Source organism: Xenopus tropicalis, chromosome 7 (genome assembly GCF_000004195.4).
Source record: "Xenopus tropicalis strain Nigerian chromosome 7, UCB_Xtro_10.0, whole genome shotgun sequence".
In the NCBI taxonomy this organism is placed as follows: Eukaryota; Metazoa; Chordata; class Amphibia; order Anura; family Pipidae; genus Xenopus; species Xenopus tropicalis.
Genome location: NC_030683.2, coordinates 101,364,289 through 101,379,050, shown reverse-complemented (window position 1 = coordinate 101,379,050; position 14,762 = coordinate 101,364,289). Strand labels below are relative to the sequence as shown.

Sequence of the window (14,762 nt, the reverse complement as noted above, 5' to 3'; positions counted from 1 at the left end):
GCAGATTTTTTCGTTAGCCAACAGAAATTTTTTAACCTGCCCGATCGACTAAATGACCGATCGCCATGGTATGAAAATTATCGGGACGATAATTCAGCGCCCACACGCGGTCTAAAAATCGTACTAAACTAGGTTTTGTATGATTTTATTGGTACGTGTATGGCTAGTGTATGCAACCCCGAACATACAGAGCAGCCATCCAGCAATGTTCAGTTACAGTGGAAAGGGCACAAGTTGGCACACAATGAGCCTAGGTTGTTTGCAGACATGTCATACATATTGTATTTAGTGGGGTCACACACTTTGCTGTAACCCCCTTGGCAGGTCTTCTTTAAAGAGGCAAAACACTTATATACAGTAGTAGTACCCCTGTCCTAGGAGGTTTGGGCATACACAACAATTTTCCTGCATACTCGCCAATCAGGTGGGGTAGGGGACAGTCAAGGGGGGCTATTCTTGGGGCAGGTCTGGACTCTATATAAGGTACATTACAGTTTTTTGTTATTTTATCTTCAAAATCTAGTAACCTTAAATTACATAGTAGAGATATACTAACTCTATAATCCTTGCACGAATTCTGATCCAAATTCAAAGTTTACATATTTACATTTGTGACAAAAAATTTGCATACATTGTATCGGTTTTCTTAAGTTTAAAAGTTGCATAACTTAAATAAAAGATAAGACTTGTCCCATGGGCTTTGAATATATGTCATGGGATTATCTTGTTTGTGGGCCCATAGTATCCAGCATTGTCCCAGCAATGGAGCAAATGGAGTTGTCACAAAAGGTTCATTTATGAAGGCGCAGATACAAGTGCTAGAGCATCCAGTAACCCCCTGCACCCAGGGACATTACAAATCAGGTGCAAGATATAGAGTGCAGTACTGTTGAGTGCAAGGCAGCCCTGTTTTTACCACATTTACAAAATATTTCCACCATATATGCACCATATTAAAATGATCTCAAATGCAGGACCGTATTTATATATAGGGATAAGAGGGCCTGTGTCAAGGGCAGCAGTTTTAGAGGGAAGGCCTTTGGGTGGCTATATAATTGCTAAAATTGAAAAAAATAAAGTGAGGTTACACAGGGAGCTGTTTTCCCAGCAGTGCCATCACTTTCCTGACATGGCAGCCCTGCTTCAAAGGGTTAATATTTTTGTTTTTTTGAGCATCTGTTGAGCACCTTGGCCTCTTTGCGTGAAACACTAGGTGGTATTATTACTGATGGTTCATGTATGACCCATGGCCCTGCACTAGGGTTGCCACTGGCCCGGTATTTTAATGGTCTGGATGGTGAAAATGGTGCTTCATAACAATGTTATTAATTGAGAGAAAATGCAAAAATATAGGAAGGCCAGTATTTTTTTAAGAAAAGTTGGCAACCCTACCCTATATTGTTTTTATAGATTCCCTCAAATGCCTATAAGAACGCTCCACTACTGACCTGCTCCTCAACTCCTTTCTCATTCCCTCCTCACACGCAAGATTTTGCAAGGGCTGCGCCCCTTCTCTGGAATTAGCTCCCACAAACTGTCAGACTTTCTCCCAATCTCTCTGCCTTCAAGAGATCTCTAAAAACGCATTTATTTAGAGAAGCTTATCCTAATCTAGTTTAACATAACCTCAGTGTGCTGCTAAAAGCAATACCCTGTGCCACACCTCTCACAACTCACCCATTCCCACACCTTATGTCTCAACCCTTTCTCCTTGTTGATTGTATGCTCTTTCGGGCAGGGCCCCCTTCACCTCTTGTATCGGTTATTGATTGCTTTATATGTTACTCTGTATGTCCAATGTATGTAACCCACCTATTGTACAGCACTGCGGAATATGTTGGCGCTTTATAAATAAAAGTTAATAATAATAATAAGAATCTACAAGTACCTTGAATAAGTCACTTATTATAAGCTGTATACTGAAGGATAATAACCTATTTCTCATTAGTACTTTTCTTGCCAGAAGATCTTATGGATACAATTCACATCTGTGCCAATCCCATCATTTTGGGGCTACAAACTAAAATGCCATCCCACCGGCTATAATGTAAATCGCGGTGGGATGGCATACGTGGCGCAGCGATTTGCCAAATTCGCATAAGTTGCCTTAAGAGGAAACTTCTGCGACTTCGGCCAATTGCGGCACCGCGTATGCCGTCCCACCGGCGATTTACATTCTAGCCAGTGGGACTAATCTCCCCGTGTGTCACAGCCCTTATGGAGTATGCCTATTTTTACCTGCATACCCCTTTAGACTGTATATTTTGATTAGCAGGGCCCTCTGCTTGCCATATTTGTGTTGTATTCTTTATGCATAAATATATTTACTCCTAGTTCAGTGCAGACCATAGGTTTCATATAAATTCAATGAAATCAGCACATTGCACCTCCAGTCATGTTATTAAAATGACAGATACTTGCAACATTCAAGCTAGTTGCTATGTAGTCATTTAATAGGAGAATACTTTATGCAGCCTGTATAAATGTGCATGTATACCCAGCCTATACAGCTTTAACACAAAAGTATTATACCAATTTGTATGGTGAAAACCTCACATCAGAAACCTCTTGGTGGTCTAATGTGCTTGTTTTAAGTAAGATATGAAGAGAATAAAGTGATATATTGAGCCACTGGTGACCAACACTGAGCAGGCCTAGGCTTGTCTATCTTGGCACTTCTTAACGATGGGAAGTGCGGCTTCTAATTTGGTCTTCCGTTGGCTGAAGTCCTCCAGAGGCTTTAGTGGTGTCTGCGCTGAGATGAGGACTCTTGACGGAAGTGGTAACACTTTATTGTAATTGACTCTTACAGTGCTGTGTTCACACTCCGTTAAATCACAACGGAATTATGTGACATGCCCCATGGTGCCTTGGTACTGTCTAACAACTGCGCTGTTAATGATTCACTATTTAGTCAATTAAAAGTTCTAGCAAAGTTATTGAGAGCAGTAACAACCAGTTCATGGAATACTTGTTATTTTGTTGGAGGATGCCATTTTGTTTCACTAAAAAATTAATTGTAGGTTTGTTTATAGTTTGATATAAATTGGACATGTTATGGGTATGCATGTGCAGGATGTGCATGTTTGGGAACCTATTCCTTCCTTCCTTCCAAATAAAGTGCAGCAGAGTCCAGCAGCTGTGCCAAACAAGAAGGGGATGTCTAACTAATACTCAAAGAGACAAAGATATCTTCTGTGTACATCTTGCTTCATATGTAGCGCAGCATACATGCTAATTGCAAGGGAAGAGTGGGATTATACAATTCTTTCTCCCCAAGGTGATTTCAAGGTGACCAAGTTAGTCCACATATCAAAATATAGGTATGGGACCTGTTATCCAGAGTGCTTGGGACCTGGGGTTTTCCAGATAAGGGATATTTCCATAAACCTACTTAGAAATTATTTAAACATAAAACAAACCCAATAAGATAGTTTTACCTCTAAAAAGGATTAACTATATTTTAGTTAGGATTAAGTACAGGGTACCGTTTTAATTACAGAGAAAAAGGGAATATGTTATGATCTAGGAGGGGAAGAGAAGGGAGATTAAAGTTTATACAATGTTACCTTTATGCAAGAAAATATAATAATGAAGATAGATTATATAATACAAATACAGAATACTTCTGCTAAAAATATTAAGTCCTGGAAGGCTTCACATATTGTTACAGTTACAGTGCAAAATATCATACAGCAAAAAGCTAGGAATAAGTGACCTCAAATATCCCTTCCCTTACTTCTATAGCAGGGCTATCCAACCAGTGATCATCCCTACCCCTTCATACATCCAAATTTCTTCGGTCCTGGCTGGTGCAGAAATGGACACAATTATATAAAACAAATGGTAGAAATTCTGGGTTGATAACCCACCACCAGGGTATAATACCAATTAACAAACACATTTTTCGAGTATCTATTCCAGATAATTCTGGAAAATTCAAACAGAAGGGCTAGATTCAAATGATATGGCAAAATAATAGATGAAAATATATGGTTTATTTAATTTCTGCTTCTGTACTTATTTTGCTGACCATGGCCATTGTTCCTTAACCTTCCTTATACTAATACTTAAGGTGACCATACACCTTACAATTACGATCTTTCCTGTGACCACTGATCGTTCCCACCCAAAACAAAACAATAAACTTTCTGTAAATGAATTAACATTCATGAATAAATTAATAGTGGACTGTACAATTGTGACTGCAGTTACATTTTTTCTTTTTGTGTTTTTCTGTTTCAGAGTGATATACCCTTTGCCTGAATCCCCTATTTTAAAGATGTCCCAGTCTTCTGGAGCAGATGAAGGGACTACATTCGAGCACCTCTGGAGTACCCTGTAAGTTATAGGACACAATCATAAAACAGCTTTTTTTCAAAAAGATGCAATTCTGGTCTCAGGACTGACTCAGGTGCAATGAAGTGCCAACATGGATCCCACTGTTAGGGTTAGCCTGGCACTAGAGTGATAACCATGAGGGGGCAGATTTTTGGTTAGTAGTAATCAACCCCCATAGTATTGTAGAGTTTTTACCTATGCTAGGCAGCATGTTTACTGGCAACACACAACATGGCAAAATCAAAGAGATGTGGCCAAAATAATTACAATAACGGGAAACTTTAATAAAAGATATGTGAAGTGAACCTCAAATTCATGTTCTGCACTGTTGTATGTATTAAAGCAAAAGGAAAGTCAGTTCTGCTGGACTGGGGATGATTTAGGGGCAATTTCATTAAAAAATACACTACTGAATGACAAGTAATGCTAATGCATTCTTTTTACTCTAGGTAGAGGCATGTGTCAGTTTCACTTAAATACATCATTTTTTATAAGTTATTATTTAAATATTATGTTAAATCTATGTGGTTGGCACTTTTATGCCAGTGATGTAGATTCTATGGAAGGTGGTGGTTAAAGGGCTAAATACCCTTGTTCCAGTAGGCTAAATGAGCTTTATTTGCATTCATGTGTGGCAAAACAGTTCCTGTCCACCCAATAATTATTCAAACACTGTATCATTACTATCAGTAAAATGTTTAATGTACCACCATTTAGAACACTAGTTTTCAGACTTTTTGGCACAATACCTTCTTTTAGTTATTATTTGGAGCCAAATTTGAATTTACTCCTTATCTTATCCTAACTGACCTTCAGGTTGACCTTCCAGGAGAGATCCCCAACTGGAATTTATTCTGGGACCCCCAGCCATTTAATTATGCAGCCCTACTGTTTGGCATCCACTGGTATAGAGCAAATGATCTTTTATAGTTAATACAATGCATAGTACGTATGTTTCATGTGAAAATTGAAATAACTTGATTTATTCTATATTGTCCCATTAGAGAGCCAGACAGCACCTATTTTGAGCTTCCGCAATCAAGCCATTCAAACAACACTGAAGCATCAAATCGAACAGATGTCAACATGGATGTTTATCAAATGAGGACCATGAATGAATCTATCATGGTAAGTAAAAAATGCCAGTCTGTATATATAGTCTGATATTATGTACAAGACACTTTCCAAATAAAGGGTTGTAATTCATTTAAACTACCTGCTTCTTCTTCCTTATTGCTATACTGTTTTGTTACTACATTATGTATTTAAGGGTCAGATGGAGAATTTTGGGAGGGCATTTTTTTGGCAAAAAAACCTGATCACTGGCTTTAATAATAGTATTCTTTTGTTTTTGATTTCATGGTTTACAAGAAGTTAAAGATAAACCCTTACCCTCATTGATGTCCAGAGTGAGTGTGTAAGTAGTTACTTGCCCTGGAGTATACTTACCAAACTGTAATAAAGTTTATATGGCAAGTTGTATACGATATCAGCCCGGATGTTTCTAAACAATGGTTAGATCTGGGGCAGGTTGGGGTGTTATTGGCATAACCTGGCATTGTTGCTCGAATACATTTTGCCATTACATTTATTGACAAATAAGCTTGTAGGCACTAGAGTGGAAGGCTTAGCCACAGGTGGCTGCTGTAAGCAAAATGGCACAAATAGGCCAACGTCTTATGGCACATGTAAGCAGGAAATACCAGACTGCTTTTCTTGGTAGAGTCTCCAATGACTAATCTGAAAAGGTACCATGTTTGTGTCCACTGCTGGTGCTTTTGGCATTGTAATATATGACTTCAGTGCTCTAAGTAAGGCAAGAATTATGGTAACTTTCATCCCTAGCATACTGATAAAAAGCCCCAGACACTCAACATTCTTCCATATGGATCTCCAATATAGTGCAGCAACACAACTTCCAGTGCTACTTAATGAGTTTTACTTAAAAGTAATGCCCAGGAAATGCCCAGCTCCTGTGAATGTTATGCAGATAAGTTAGATTCAGTATCCCTTTCAATATGCAATTATGTGAGTGTACACAACAATTTATGCCCTCACACTCTACTGTCAGTTTATGGGAAAACTGATTTCATGTCATATTTAACCTCTAAGAACTTTAATTTTAAAGGCCATGTTCACCACTGTGGTAGGACTTTGCAAAAGAAGCATGTTCTCAAATACATTACTGAAGCAAAAATGGACCATTTACATTTTAGGAATAATTAATAAATAATATGTTTTCGCTTACCCTACAACAAGGAGAGTGTATTTGGAAAAGTGTTATTTTGCAATGTTCTACTAATTTGGTATGACTTTTCAAAAGGTGGCCTTTTTAAAGGTGTCGTTGTATGTCCTAGGGAAAGCTATTTTGAAACAATTTGCAACTGGTCTTCATTTTTTTACTTGTATTCTTTTTAACCCATCGTTTATCTTTTTATTCAGCAATTCTCCAGTTTGTCCTTTTAGCAGCTATATGGCTGCCAGGCCCTAAATTACCCCAGCAACTACATAGTGGTTTGAATGAGAAACTGGAATATGAATAGGAGTGGGTCTGAATAGAAAGATAAGTAATACAAGTTTACAGTAACAATTACATTGTAGCCTTAAATAGCAACAGATGTTTGCCTGCCAGGGTCAGTGACCCCCTTTTGAAAGTCGGACAAGTGGAATGGAAATAATAAAAAAAAAAAATGAAGACCAATTGAAAAGTTTCTAGGAACTGGCCATTCTATAACATAGTGAAACTTAACTTAAAGGTGAACCCCTGCCAGGTAGGCATGAGGCCTCTGGCGTTGTTTCCACTTTTCAAGGTGTGTGTGTGTCTACTGGACCTTTATGTTTAGTATACATATGGGCTGTTTACAGAACCCAAAGTTACATGAATGTGGTACATTGTACTAATTGTCATATGTATAGCAAATAAATTACCCTTTTCTATGTTGTAACTAGTTGTTTTTTGCAGTCACACAACATTATGATACCCACAGGCCAAAAGAAGGAGGTAATTATATGTATTAAAAATAACACATATTCACAATTATTTCCATTTTGAAGAGTTGCCTGGTGAGATTATTTCCTGTTTTGCTCCACTAGGGGTCCACAGACTACAGGCTGCTTTAAATTTTACAGACATTCGGTGTGTCATGGAAAGGCTGCTAGCATTACAGCAAGTCCTTTAAAGCCTTATAGTCAAGGGGCATAGAGGCAGATTTTTTTTTGAATAAAAGTAGAAAATGTACATATAGTATTATACATACCAGCTTTCATTGCTGTAATAGCTGTAATGCTGTAATATCTTTTCTGATTTTACAGTTCAGGGCCCATATAAAATTGCATCTTATGTACTATTGTTTTGATCATGCCTGCTTAGAGTCAGTGTTTATTACTAATACATTTGTGGTGGATAATTAGGGGACACTGGGGAATGGCAGTTTTTGAGGGGTGGTGGTGGCAATTACATATCTTTGACTTATGAACTGTTGTAGGAATTGTACACAACTAAAGCACAAACTAAAGATCCACAAGTGTGACATCACTGAAAAGATTTTATTGTTCTAATACTTTATTTGCTGTCTCACAGCCACATTTATTCCCAGAGGTTGTTATCCCCACTGCTATTATAGGCACCATCTTTCCCTACTATACCTGCTATCCCACAGCCACAGTCCCTTCCCAGAGGTTATTATCCCACTGCTACTATAGGCACCATCTCTTCCTATTATACCTGCTATCCCACAGTCACAGTCCCTTCCCAGAGGATATTATCTCACTGCTACTATAGGCACCATCTTTCCCTACTATACCTGCTATCCCACAGCCACAGTCCCTTCCCAGAGGCTATTATCCCACTGCTACTATAGGCACCATCTCTCCCTACTATACCTGCTATCCCACAGCGACAGTCCCTTCCCAGAGGCGTTTATCCTACTGCTACTATAGGCACCATCTCTTTCTATTATACCTGCTGCCTGACAGCCACAGTCCCTTCCCAGAGGCTATTATCCCACTGCTAATATAGGCACCATCTCTTCCTAGTATACCTTCTATCCCACAGTCACAGACCCTTCCTAGAAGCTATTATCAACATTGCTAAAGGCATTGAGTTGTAAATATGTGGTTCTGCACAAGACTAATGGCACACAAGTTGTTTTCTCTGCTGGAGTATATTTACCAATGTAGAAAAGCCAGTCAGCTGCCTTCTGACTCCGTGTATGTGTATGCACTGACAGGCACAGCATCAGCTCTTCTGCATACAGACAGATCAAGAAGTAATTAATTAAGTAATACCCAGAAAATCTAAAGTATAAAGAACCTAAAAAATATTATTAATTCCAAGTTTTAACTAGAAATGTGTGCACAATGCACTTTTATAGGCAGAGATAATGGCTATTATAAGAACCGGGACATAAAGCCCTTAAGCCGGGGAGGAGATTCTAAATTCCTTTTCTTTATTTATTGAGTGTTTAATCATGATATTAACCTTGAAGACATAGGCTCATACATGTCTGTCCTCTCTGTGTGTGTGATACAAACTCTGTAGCAAAATGAACATCATACGATACAGGTATGTCATGTGACTTAGATCATTTTAAAAAATGAATTTTAAGACCACAAAAGGCAAAACAACAGCAGCAGAAGAGCCCTGTCCAAGCATGAACCATTTTGGCAGGGACATATATTAAGAGGTAATGCAGGAATAGTTTTCCAATGAAGGAATATGCTAGAATATGCTGAAACTTGCAGAACTGGCATTAAACCACACAAAATATGTACCTTATATTGTACATACACACACACAGTCCCGTTTTGTGATTTACCTTAATAGGAACATGCTGGGTGCTAAAAACAAATAAGGCAAAATAGAGTGTGTTATTATATGTTTTACAGGATTGTAGGGAGCAACCCACATTTTTGGACAATGATGGCAGATTTGAGGCTACTTGTGCTGCTTCTTGCTACTATACTTTGCTAAGATCCATGGTGTTTTGACGACTCCTACAAGTCTAAAATAAAAATGCCTCTTAAGCAAAAGGCTTTAAAGGCAATCAGAAATAAAGCATGGGGGTAAGCAGTTTATCCCAGCCCAGCCAACCCATTAAGGCAAGACACATGATTTAAAATTAGTGTGCCTTACTTGCTTTGTATAATATTGTAATACAATTTTTATTGACAAGTTCCCCTTATGTCCTGCTCCAAGAGTAAAGGTGTTAACATTTTGCACACTGCATTTTGCTGTTGCAGAATGGCTGAGAATAGAGGGCAGAGCCCTGTGGGTAGCCCATTGACTAGAGTACTGCCTGAATCAGGAGCCGCTTTCTAAACTGTTTGTAGCTAGTTCTGTACAAATGAGTTGGTTTCACTGTTGGTCACTATTCTCCATTGAGTCAATGTTAGGGAGCATGGTGCCTGTATTAATATTACAGCATAACAGGATGGAGGCTGGATTCAAGTATCTGAGGTGTTTGGGTGTGTCAGCATTAATATAGGAAGTACTTTGCGACTACTCCTAGGATTTGGTACAGAGTAGTGTTTCACATTGAGACATTAAACCATATAGATGGGTAAAATCAAGTCTGGACTGAGTTTCCCACAGGCCCCCAAATCAGTCCAGTAAAAAGTGATTGTCTATAACATCATACAGCAGCCCCTCTCGCAATGTTTCCTCTAGGGTTTGCGCTTGCACACACACAAATCCATAGAAAAGCGCACACAGCCCAACACCGAGCGCGCACATCAAGCGCCTGATGCAGAAAATAAATCTGTGTTCGTAAAAAATGTTGTCAAATGAGGTAATGCTGCAGGGTACTGCGGGAAATAAAGTGTACTAGATTAGGGTGATGGGGCCTTCGTGTCAAGAAACACTTGTTTCTAATAAGAAATGGCAAGGCAGGTGGGCGGGGCTGGCATGTCGCTCAGATATTGGCTATACATTCATTTTTAATCATAAAGTTTGGGGTGGGACCTGGGAAGGAACAGCTGCAGGTGGGTTGCTTTTATGTCAGTCTCCTCATGTTGCTTTCAGAGGGTGTGGCTTGCCAGTGCGACGGGCTGTGCTTACCTGGGTGGTAAGGGGAATTCCCAAACTCTGGACTCTTCTTTACCCTGCTTGGGTACAAATCACCCTTCCCGCCCACACCACTACACCTGACCTGCACTACCACTGAAATAAGTGAACAGTGGAGTTTGGGCCACCAGCTAGATCCCCAAGATCACTTTCCATCTCTAGACTGTGAGAAGTAAGTAACACTGAGTTGTAGCTATTGGACTCATTTTGTGCCTTGCCCTTATAATAAGATATATAGCTATATGCGCCCCGTTAGGTCTCAGTACCACTTGTACCTACAATCTCTAAAGCTTATATATATGCCCAAGGCACTCTGGCATGAAGTACATGACCCTGCTGTTGTGGGAGACCACATAGATGCCCACAGTGTCTGCTTGTGTTGTGGCTTTATATAAAAAGAGGATTTTTTTACATTTTCATCATTTACAAACATTTTATATATAGTTGTGACCCTGTATTGTAACCCTCCCTAGGTTAAACAGTAGTATATCTAGCAGCTAAATTGCTTGCATTTGGGGAAACTTTCCTATATGCAAGATAAACTTGACACAACCCTGAGAGATGGAACGACTACTGATAAAAAGTGGCTTTCTCTTGCCATCTTGCTGACATACAGGTTATGGGCTCCCACAATCCTCTCTTGTACCAACATTGATCTTATTGGGCTTATTCTAACAACTGGGAGTTTGGCGCTGCAGCAAGCCGGAAATGTAATCTGTGCATGTAAATTACTGTGCTTGTAGGGTTACTTTGTAAAATAGCACAGACAAAATTGTCCCTTTATTCATTGCACAGCTCAAGTAATGAGTGAATGTTTTTTTTAATATTCAAAATGTTGTAACACTTTTGTACATTGTTCCTTAAAAGGTACTCAAAAGATTTTTTTTTGCATGCACAACCTAAAGAAATAGGCAGATTCATGAAGAGAGACAGAGAAGTATATTCAGTATACTAACTGGGAACTAAACCTTTCCTCCTTAGCATATACTGACTGATAATGCAGGGACTTTAATGGGATGTATTTAGGACTCATACTGTAATCAGTAACAGAATTATGGAGAGACCCTATTAAAGAAAGATCTGTGCTGCAACTTCCCACCAGCTTAAGTACAATGTTTGTAACTAATGAAAGCAGAATTATTGTCAGATGTAAGTAACATAAATCTAATTTTAAATATTTTAGTTATGATCATTATAGTTAAACACTGGAAGGTGCAGTACAGAAGAGAAGCAAAGTGAATGGGGTAGCAAGAAAGAAATGCTGGGAAGAAAGGGAAAACACCATATAGTGAAAGGTTATGAGACTATAAGAAGCTGGAGAGGACAGTTGGATACTAGAGAGACTACAGTGTGGGAGAGAATGAGAGAAAAGGAGTGGACAGAATAAAAGACACCTATAGAAAGAGAAGACCAAAAAGAGAGGAACAAAAACAATGGATCATAAGGGGGAAATGGTGAGAAAAAGGAGAGGAGAAAAATCGAAATTGTGTATCAAATAACAAAAGAAAAAAGGAATGGAAGGAAAAGAAAGTGGGCAAGATGTAGATATATAAAGGAAAATGGAAAAGCAGCAAAAAGGTGTTAGAGGAGGGAGAAAAATAAAAGACAGTGGGGAAAAAAGAACAACAAAATATAAATAATATGCTTAGGTGCTGAAACCCAATGCCTCCCACGGTATATGATGGGTGTGTGGTGCCAGTATCAATTGTTCTGCATGTATAATGTACTTGGTGTGCCAGTTCCCACAGCCTTTAATTTATAATGTACTTGGGATGTCATGTTTGGTGTGCTGGTGAACACTGCTTATTGTATAATGTACTGGGGGTGCCAAAACCCATTGACTTTCATTGTTGTGCTTGGGGTGCCAAACCAATGTATCAGTACCTACTGCCTCTCACTTCGTATAATATATAGCTAGTACCCATGGCCTCTCACAGTATAATATACTTGTAGTGCCAGTGCTCACTGCTCTCTGTATAATGTATTTAAGGTGTCAACATCCACTGCCTGCAGTACCAACTTATCACTAATAATATAATATTAATATAATATCAGAGTTGGAACAAATGCCACTGTTTAGGTTTTGCTTAAAATCTTGTGAGCTGTGCCATTTCCATGGCTGAGAAAGTGGAGAATGCATCTTGGACATTAACTAGAGCTTCAGTTATCATTACTTTGCTCCCTTACTTGCTCCAGCTTTCTTTGCACTGTTGGCAAATGGAAGGCAGAGGGATCAGGTGGAGAGTGGAATACTAATTATATACCAAGCCTTTGGTTGCAGCTCACATTCTGGCTGACTATATCATAAGGCTGGGGAGGTAATGTATTTATCAACTCAGCACTAATACTTTAGTTGTTAGTAGTTAACTACTAAAAACAAAATATTTCACATTCAAATGTGTATATTTAATGTGTGCAACTGTAGCTATTGTAATTGTTACTGCACTACAAATGCTGTAGAGAATTCTGGGAGTTGTGGTTTAGTTTTTGAGGAACACAGATCGTAGTAAACAATGCGTAGTTAAATATATAAATGAATAGCCCAGCCCAGATTAATGGGCTGTATAAAACATTGCATAGAAAACAAACCTTTATAGATATGATGCTGAACAGCTGATTAAGTGTGGTTAGAACACAACCCTGTCATCACTTTGAGACAGTTTCTGCCTCCTTTTGATACTCTGCTTGGGGGCTCCATAAATATGCTTTATGCCCAATTGCTTTCACAAACAGGCTTGCTGATTTTTGTGAACAAGGGTAACAATTCCTCCTTAATTTACTATATGTGGAAAGGAAATCTTTTGTCACTCCTTCATTGAAGTTTAGTTATGGCACAGTTCCACACAAAGAATGGAAATAATGTCACAATTCAATGCAAAGTTTTCACCACATGCAAAAGAATTGTGTTCTGCTAGAATCAGTGTACAATGCATTGCTACTATTACCTCTGTTCCCATAGTGTGAGAAAAATAAAAAATGAAATATTAGCAGTAATTTGGCTTTGGTCCCCAGTGATCTGTTCTGTCTACAACTTGCCTTATACTGCCTGGCCTTTCTACCATACTTTGTAGCATACTATGTTCATGGGACTAAAGATTGCTGCCCATTATGCTTATATGTAAAGGTAAAGGCCATACACAGGCAGATTTAAACTGCCGATTCTGGTCCTTTAGACCAATTTGGCAGCTTATCTGCCCTTGTATGGGGACCTCTGACAGACCTACCCAACTGATATCTGGCCTAAAATTGATCAGATATCAATAAGGCAGGTTTGATTTTTCCGTCGGATTGGGGACCACAATGATGCTGTCCTCACTTCAACGGGTCCTGTTCCTGTCGCTGTAATTCAGGCCAACCGATCTGATTACTTTGATATTGCCCACCTTAGGTGGGCATATTGGTGGAAAGATCCGCTTGTTTGGCAACCTCGTGAAACAAGCGAAACTTATGGTGTATGGCCACCTTAAGGCAGACTGATCCAGGTTGAACTTCACTAAATAGTAAATAAAGGGTGGTAAATCCTCACACCATAGAGCCAAGACACACAGAGCTACATAGTAGCAGCTACAAAATGCAAAAAACTACCATGCTATAGACAATACTGAGAACTGTCTCTGCTAAAGCATACATAGAGATTTATCTGCTCTGCTACCGCAGGCGACTAACTGCTCTGAAATGCCTTTACCCCAGCAACAACAGTAGTGGCCAGTGGGAAGGCTTCCTGCAGGCAACTTCGCACGACTTCATAAAGCCAAAGCAATGCGTAGGCCTTTCCTCCGGCGACTCCTAGGGGCATATTTATTATGCTGTGTTAAAACCGGCAAGAAAATTTACCACACATCGCCAGGCTTCGCTGTGTAAATAAACGGCATAAAATTGGAGTAATTTTTTACACGTTTTTTCTTCCGCCTGAACTTTTGTAAAATAACATTGTAAAATCTGGCGTTCAGATCGCAGACTTCTCCATTTAGTTTACACAGCTTTTTACGCTGTTTTTTTCTGCGAATTTGTTTTACACAGCTTAATAAATATGCCCCTTATTGTTGCTGGCAGATAATTGTCTCTACGTTTTAGCAGATATAGTTCTCAGAATTGCCTATGGTATGATAGTTTTTGGCATTTTGTAGCTGCTACTAAATAGCTCTGTGTGTCTTGGCTCTATGGTGTGAGGATTTATGGAGATCTGTTTTGGGCAACTAAGTCACTTTTTGGGACATTAGCCCAACATTAAACAGCATGGGCTTCAGGCAAATACATTGAGCTGATGTAGAAAAAAAATGGGCATGGGTGGTTGTCGTTGCACAAACATATAATTGGGATGAATCTAAATTGTGCAAAAAGTGCTGGATCCAGTGCA

The 14,762-nt window shown here is 39.1% G+C and overlaps 1 protein-coding gene across 6 annotated transcripts in view; it reads left to right on the top strand.

Moving 5' to 3' along the window:
* tp73 (tumor protein p73) overlaps positions 1 to 14,762 on the top strand; it is a 92,817-nt gene that overhangs the window by 19,188 nt on the left and 58,867 nt on the right. For 5 of the 6 annotated variants that reach the window (XM_002933855.5, XM_031905928.1, XM_031905927.1 and 2 more), the window contains exons 2-3: positions 4,246 to 4,341; positions 5,346 to 5,469. In XM_002933855.5, coding sequence (XP_002933901.3) covers positions 4,246 to 4,341; positions 5,346 to 5,469 — 220 coding nt within the window. Of the gene's footprint in view, positions 1 to 4,245; positions 4,342 to 5,345; positions 5,470 to 10,496; positions 10,578 to 14,762 lie in introns of those variants that run through there. The other variant, XM_031905930.1, reaches the window with a different exon arrangement.